Source organism: Merops nubicus, unplaced genomic scaffold (genome assembly GCF_000691845.1).
Source record: "Merops nubicus isolate BGI_N331 unplaced genomic scaffold, ASM69184v1 scaffold30136, whole genome shotgun sequence".
NCBI classification, from domain to species: Eukaryota; Metazoa; Chordata; class Aves; order Coraciiformes; family Meropidae; genus Merops; species Merops nubicus.
The window spans coordinates 1-7,527 of record NW_008613403.1 but is presented as its reverse complement, the minus strand read 5'-3'; the positions used below and the strand labels follow the sequence as shown (position 1 = coordinate 7,527).

Here is a 7,527-nt window from a genome sequence, read left to right as displayed (position 1 = left end):
CAGCATGGGGCTGGTGGAGCCGAAGGCTGATGCCCTGGCCCAGGAGTGCTCGCCCAGCCAGGGCCAGCTCGGGAAGGGGAAGACACCTTCACCAGGGAGGAAAACAGAGGAAACCACAGAGGAGACCCCAGTGCCCCAAGCATCCTACCAGTTCGACCCCGAGCGGTACAACGAGAGTGTGAACCCCTTTGTGTCCCCACGCTGCCTGCCCCATCCTGGGGGCAGCCCTGGTGAGCTGGAGGGGGACGTGGAGCCCAGAGGGGAGGTCCCAAAACCTGACGTCGATGGTTCGGAAAACGGAGAGAGCGCAGAGGCCAGGAGAGCTACGCCCAGGAAGGGCAGCAGGATCCCGGCCAGCAAGCTGACGCCCAAGAGACACCGAGAGTCCCCCAAGAAATCGGCCGAGGATGCAGAGAGGGGTCCCACAGAGCCACCCCCTCCCCGGGGCTCCCCCCGGCTGGGTCCTGTGCTCCGGGACAGCCCAGGTCTCAACCCCTTCAGTGGCAGCTCGGTGCTGCAGAACTCACCGACTCTCCCCAAGGGCTCTTACCGGTTTGACCCAAATAACTTTGACTCCGTGGACCCGTTCAAGCCCACCAAGACCCTCGCCAGCAGCGCCGCCGACTCCTGCCCCACTGCCGACAACAGCCTCAACGAAATCCTCGAGTCGCAGACGCTGGAGGCGCAGGAGGAGCTCGTCAGAGGCGGCGAGTCCCCGCAGAAGCCCAGGTCACGCCTGATAACGTGAGTGCCGGCGTGCGGCCCCCGCGCGGGCAGGGCCGTGCTGGTGGTCGTGGTGGTGATGGTGATGTGGTGATGGTGATGGTGCTCCTGTCCTAGTGCCTCCTGAGCCAGCCCGAAATACCGATGTGCACCTCGGGTTCTGCCGCTGCCCTGTTTTCATCCGCCTCTTCTTAGGGCATCTCCTCTCTTCCTGCCAGCACCCTGGTCGCTCAGGAGCAGAGGGATGGGTGTCCTGGGTCCCAGACAGAGCAGGGAGGGCTGGAGGGGGACTGGCTTTGCAGGGTCACCTCTTTGGGAACCACCCCCTGGGCTCCAGCCCATGGGGCCGAGGTGCGGGTGCCATGGGGTTGTGGAGTCAGAGCAGTCCCGTAACAGAGGCTGGAGCCTGCGGGGTCTGCTGAGCCCACACGAGGGTTTGTGGGTCTTGCAGAGCTTGTAGGGGCAGCTCTGGTTCATCAGATGCTGCTGGATATTTTTTGAGCTGCCACAATTTCTCTTTGCAGAACAGGGGAAGAGAATAGAGGCTGAACAGGCAGATTGCTTGTTGCCTTTATCACATCTGCACAGGCGGTGAGGAGCTTGTTGTTCCTCACTGAACTGTTTAAGTGCATTTTTAGTTCCTGAACTGTGCTATATAAAACCCCCGTGTAGACGGTGACATTTCATGCTGCCTCCTGGGAATGCAGACTGCATTGCTCTCCTCCTCTGGGAGCAGGTTTAACGGGTAAACCTTGCTGTTTTCTTGGTATTTCACCTGTTGTATCACAAACATCCTCCCACCCATGCCTGGCAGCGCTGAGGTCTCAGCTGGGCATTTAAGGAGCAGCTGCTGAGCAGGGTTTGGCTCTACCTGCCCTCCCTCCACAGGCCCCCAGGGAAGCAGAGGGGATATTGCATCAGGGAATAATTGCCCAGCCAATTTTGGGTCCTTACACTGTAATTTGTGATTGCACTTAATATGGGTAATTGGAACCAGTTGAAAGCAAAAGCAAGAAATGAGCTTAAGAGGGGAAATTTTAGGAGCAGAGAGTTTGTGGCTGATCTGGCAGTAAAACTGAAACAAGCTGTTGCTCTGCTAACGGTGGGAAAGCTGGAGAGTGGGTTTTTACAGAGAGAGCAGATAAAACCTAGAGGGCAACAATAAGTGGACGTTGGGTGTTTTTCCCCTGGAAATACCTTGCAGAGAGGGGATGTGGATTTTGTCAGCGTCAGCACTGCTGTGTGTGCCCTGGCAGGGGCCGTCGGGTCAGCGGGGGGCAGCTCGGGCTGCTCGGGGCTCTCCCTGCCCTGCAGCAGGGCTGGGCTGCACCTCGCCCTGCAAACAGCAAACGCAGAGTCAGAGCAGCCTTTGTCCGTGTTCCTCCCAGAAAGGCAGAGCTGGGCATCTCCCTGTGCTTCTCCAGATGAGAGTTAATATCCAGGTCTTTTCACACGCTCTTCTTCTCTCCATCTGTCTGTCTCTCTCCCTGTCTGTGCTTTGGTGCATCAGGACCACTGAGCAAGTGAAATTTCTCTGTTTTCTGTTGTAAGTACTCTCTTCTGTATTTCTTCCTTCTTTCCCTGTGCTGGTTTTTGTCCTCTCTCTCTGGTGTGTGCTGTCTCCATGGCATGCAGGCTCCTTCCTGCCCTTTGACTCGTGCTCCCGCTGCCTGGTTTGTGTCCCGCAGCCCTGGGGCCGGGTCCCCGGGGTGGCTGAGCCCGGCGGGTGCTGCAGGGTGTGGGAGCAGAGCAGAGCTGTGCTGGCAGCGTGTGCCTGTGCTGGCTCTCACTGCATGCCCACTCCCAAAGCCTACTGATGATGTGTGAGTACCCCAAACCAGCGCGTCAGCCAGCGGAGGGGCAGCAGATTTCAGTGCAGTCCAGGTCCCTGCAAGGATGGATAGATTCTAGTCCTGAGGGTGAAGGGTGTCTTTTACCCCTTCCCATGCAGAACCACCAGGGAGGCAGCTGCTGGGGGGTGGAAAGCATCAGCTGGGAGGTGAGGGAGTCAGGGTTATCTCCTCCAGCTCCAGAATGTGTCAGATCATCCCAGGGGAGCTTTGCCCTCGCAGCCAGCTCCAAACAGGGCTTTCTTTAGATCTTTGGTGGCTGCCAGCTGATCTGCTCATGGCTCTGCCCTGAAGCGTCCCTCCCGTGCCTAAGCCGGGGCAGTAGAGCTGCTCTGTGAGATCCTGGACAGGTTAGAAAGCACGGAGCAGCCTTGGCTCACTGCCCTGCGACCTGCCCCCTGCAGCAGGGCTCTGCTGTGCCCGCGGCGTGGGCAGCCCCACGGTGGGACACCAGTGAAATATCGAGTGCCCCGTGCTGTGCCCCCAGGCCTTGCTGCTGCTCTGCAAGTGGGGAGGGCATGCAGGAGGGACCAGAGTTGCCACATCTAGTCTCCTGGTGATGCTTGGTGTCCCTTGCAGATTCAGACCCTCGGGGCTCTGCTCTCCTGCAAGGACTGTCAGAGGAAGGAGTGTGCTGGGCTTAGTTCCTGATCTTGCATCATCCGTGCCAATGCCCTCTGTGTCCACTTGGTGCCACCCACCATATGCACGGGCAGAATTAGGGCTGGGCACAAGCCCTGGCAGCTGTGTCTCGGCCAAGAACCGACCTGCCTTTCCACAGCACAACGCTGGGCAGGGGGTGTGTCCCCCCTGCGGGACCAGCGGCGGGTCTGTGCCTGGGCTGGGCAGGGACACAGGCAGGGCTGCCCTGCCCACGTTTGGGGTGCCCCAGCTGGTAGCCCCTACGTGGGCAGCTCTGGTCGTCCTGGCCTCGGTGGCTGTGGGGCAGAGCTGGGGCCATCAGCCTTGGCTGTCTCCTCCCCGTTTCCCCATCTCCTTGAATTAAGAGCTGTTTTCTTGGTGGTGGTAGGGAGATCAAACCATCTGCCAGCTGGTGTGATGACACCAGCCCCAGGAGATGGTGAGGAGCAGAGGTGGTTGAGGACACGGCGAGCTGCTGTTTAGCTGCTTGCATGAGGGCATGGTGGAGACAAACCAGTCAGGAGTGATTTCCCCTGTGAGCCAGGCGTGCACGTTGGCGTGCAGAGGAGTCCCGGGTGCTGTGCCACGCTGAGGTGGGACAGGGAGGCTGGAGGGCGCGATGGGTGCTGGCGATTCTTTAACCCAGAAGCAGGTCGCTGCAGTCCTGCTCGAGCCTCTGCCCGTGTCCCCGTGGTGGGGAGTGCTGAGGCTGGTGGCAGAGATTCCCCCCGCCGGGTACCCACAGTGGCTGTCACACGAGCTGCCTGTTCTGGGGGGCTTGGGCATGGCAGCGAGCTGCGGGAGGGGGCTGGACACGGAGGTGAGATGTGGGAGGAGAGCTCAGGGTCTCCTTCGTGTGCAGGGGGAGTTCTGTGGTGCTGGGCACCTCGTCCTCAGTGGCACAGGCACTGTGCCACCCGCCGCCGTTCCCGCTGGGGCTGTCCCCCCACTGCCTTGAGCTGAGTGGAGCTGGGGGTGCTGGTGCGTGAGGATGTGGCTCTGCCTGCGCTCCTGCACAGGGGGCTCTGGGGGGGCACGTTTTGAGGAACACAGGATGAAGCTCCAGGGAAAGCTTCCTTGCTGGAGAGCATTGAGCCACAGAACTGCCTGCAAGACCAACCTGAGCTAAACCTCCTCCCATCTGCGAGGCCCTTCTCCCTGGGGCAGCGTTTCCACCTGGCAGAGGGATCGTTCCTGGCACAGCGGATGCCCTGGTGCTCTCCCTCAGGCGAAGCAGAGCTCCCTAACCAGCAGCCGTGCAAGTCGGGCTCACATGGGAGACACCTGGATGCTGTGGAGATGTCCCAGACAAACCTCCAGCTGCAGGAACAGGACATGGAATGGCCTGGAAATGGCTCCTTCCTGCAGAGAACTAACGTGCACTGGGACCTTGGGATGCCACGTGGATGTACAGGGCAAGGGGGCAGCAGGGGAAATCTTTCTTTGCCAGCTCCAGGGCGATTCCCTCTCTCGCTGCCAGCACCTCGGGGTCCTTTCTCTGGTCCTTACCTTCAAAAGGAATAAACACCTCAGAGACAAACCCAACTGCTCTGTAGTCGTGTGTTTTGTTCGCTTGTTCCTTCTGTTTGTTCCAGAACTTGCTCTGCCTCGATATTTCACTGGTGAGTGGGGGAGCCATGCTAGTGCTGGGGCTGCCTCCCCTTGCTTGGGCTGCCTGGCACACGTCCCTGCCTCCTGCCCGTGCCACCCTCGCCAGCCCCCTCCTCAGCCCGTGCTTCTCTCTCCTCTGCAGGAGCGGCTGCAAGGTGAAGCAGTACGAGACACAGTCCCTGGTCCTGGACGTCTGTGCTCAGGTAGGTGGGACCCGAGCCCGGGAGCTGCTGGCTGGGTGTGGGGGTGCTCAGGTGGGGGCACTGGGAGTGCTGGGCTGGGTGAGGTTCAGGCTGGCACGTGCCTGCAGCGACCAAAGGGCCAGTTCCATGAGAGCAGCAGCTCCCAGCCATGGGGAGAACATCTTCCTGGTGGGAAGGAAGGGAGGACGGCTGGGCTTGGTGCTCCCCCCAGGGTGAGTTGGTCCCTGGGGGTTTCCTGGCCAGCAAACACTCCCTGTGTTCCCCGTGGGTCACTGGCGACTGCGTGCAATATGTTTGCACTGTCCCCAGCATGGGCCAGAGCAGAGCACTGAGCTGGGTGGTTGGGTTAATGGATTGTGCTTATTAATTGCTTCTGTCCCTGGCACCATGTGTTTCCTTCTGCCAAAACCTGCCGAGGAGCTGGTGGGGAGCAGCTTGCCTGTGGATGCTAAGCCTCCAGGGCTTTCCACGGACTGTCCAGCAACGCAGCCGCCTGATCCCCACGGAGCAGCTCAGTCCTGCTTAACCACATGCCTTGATCCTGCAGGATGAAGGAGCCTTGATCTCGGAAATCCCAGATATTGCAAATCGGGATGGACGTGCCACTGATGAGGAGAAGCTGGCCTCCACCACCTCTGTGCAGAAGCCAGCTGGGCTGGAGAAGAAGGGCGAGCCAGAAGATGACCTGGAGTACTTTGAGTGCTCGAACGTGCCCGTGCCGGCGGCGAAGCGCAGCGTGGAGGCAGGTGAGGAGCTTCCCTGGTGCCTCTGGCTCTGGGATGTGCCCTGAGTGAACCCTGGTAATCTCTACAGCAATTTGCCGTTGGCAATGAGGCAGCTCCTCATGAGGAGGAGGCAACTTCTCCTGTCAGGGAGTTGTGCAGAGCCAGAAGGTCTCCCCTGAGCCTCCTGTGGTCCAGGCTCAGCACCCCCAGGTCCCTCAGATGCTCCTCACCACACTTGGGCTCTAGATCCCTCACGAGCTTTGTTGCTGCAGTTTACACTGACAAGGGTAAAGGCTCCTTTAACAACTCCTTTAATAACTCCTGCAAGTTATAATGAAACCTCCAGCTGCTTATCTCCACTATTCCATTTATGGGAAAACAATGGCACGGGCTGTGTTCAGAAGAGTCTCTTGCTGCAGGGCACTCTCCCCGTGGGCCATGGCTTGGGCTAGTGAAGCTCCTTGGCCCACAGCCGTGCTGCGAGTGCTCTCCTGAAGCCAGCGTGCCCCCAGCCAAGGGCTGAGCCCCACGATGGCTCGTTGGTCAGCTGGGATGCTCCTGATGCCTCCCGGGATGCCAAGTGCCCTGCCAAACCCTGTGCCAGGAGCAGAGCTGCCAGCACTCAGTGTCCCAGCACAAGGGCTGTGGTTGATGGAGATCTCACTGTTGCTACCTCCACTAATGGCAATTTGCTGTCAGTCTCCAATGTAATTAGCCTCTCTGACCAATCCATTAAAAAACGATTAAAAACCAGGCAACAGGACATTTAATCAATGACATGTTCTAGGTGCAAGCAGCAGAAATCCCCTCCTGGGAGGCCTGCAGCTCTGCCCGGGCAGGAGCTGTCAGCCAGGTCAGCTGGACGCTGGGCAGTGCCGCGGGCTGGCAGGAGGGCAGAGCTGGCAGGAGGGCAGAGCTGAGAGGAGGGCAGAGCTGGCCATGCTCTCAGGCAGGAGGTCAGCAGGGGGGCTGGAGGATTTGTTTATTGCTGCTCAGCTCGGAGGGCCGGAGGGTGCCCAGGCTGGGTGCTGGCTGCAGGGACAGTGCTGTGAGCTGTGGCAAGCCCCCGGTGACCAGGGCACAGGGAGAAATGGGGGAAGCAGTGGGAAACCCGCAGTGGCAGCGTTCCTTTGCCTCCTGCCTCTCCTGGCCGGGCACTCGCAGTGCCCTTCGCTCTGCCCGCTCACACGTGAGCAGCCCGCCACGGCTGCAGCTGTGTGAGGGAAGTTCAGGAGTGTGTCCCGTGCTGTGTGAGACAGGGTGTCCCGTGTGCTGCAGGCAGCGTTCACCTGCTCTCTGCTGCTGCTGGGGCAGTGGGACCATGTGGCTGCTCCTCTGCAGGGTGTCGGGTCTGGCTGGCGTGGGCTGAGCCTTGTGCTGTTTGGAGTGGCCAGAGCTGCTGGGCCTCACCCCAGGGCTACACCCTGCCCGTGCCGACCTGCAGAGTGCCGAGTGTCCCATCCACCCTCATTCCTCCTCTTCCTCCTTCTCAGCCATCCACGGTGCCAGGGAGCGGCTGGTGTGGGTGGCAGCTGTGGGCATGTGGGCACCAGGTGAACTGCCACCAGAGGGGAGTGTTGGTTTCCACTTGGGGGTGCGGGAGGAGAGGCTGGCAGGGTGCAGGATGCTGAGGGCAAAGGAGCCTTTTGGGAGGGGGAGCTCGGGGGCTGCAGAGCTCAGGGTGCCCCTCTACATCCCAGCAAATCCGCAGGTGCGGCCAGGGTCCGGTTTCCAGGCAGCTCAAAGGGTGTGTTTCCTTGTCCTTAGGCTTCG

The 7,527-nt window shown here is 60.3% G+C and overlaps 1 protein-coding gene across 1 annotated transcript in view; it reads left to right on the top strand.

Moving 5' to 3' along the window:
* Positions 1-5,775, top strand: part of LOC103774494 (transforming acidic coiled-coil-containing protein 1-like) — a gene marked incomplete at both ends in the record, with an annotated part of 6,125 nt that extends 350 nt beyond the window's left edge. The window contains 3 exons of the mRNA XM_008941905.1: positions 4-744; positions 4,969-5,029; positions 5,577-5,775. Coding sequence (XP_008940153.1) covers positions 4-744; positions 4,969-5,029; positions 5,577-5,775 — 1,001 coding nt within the window. The remainder of the gene's footprint in view (positions 1-3; positions 745-4,968; positions 5,030-5,576) is intronic.
* Between the last annotated feature and the right edge of the window lie 1,752 nt (positions 5,776-7,527).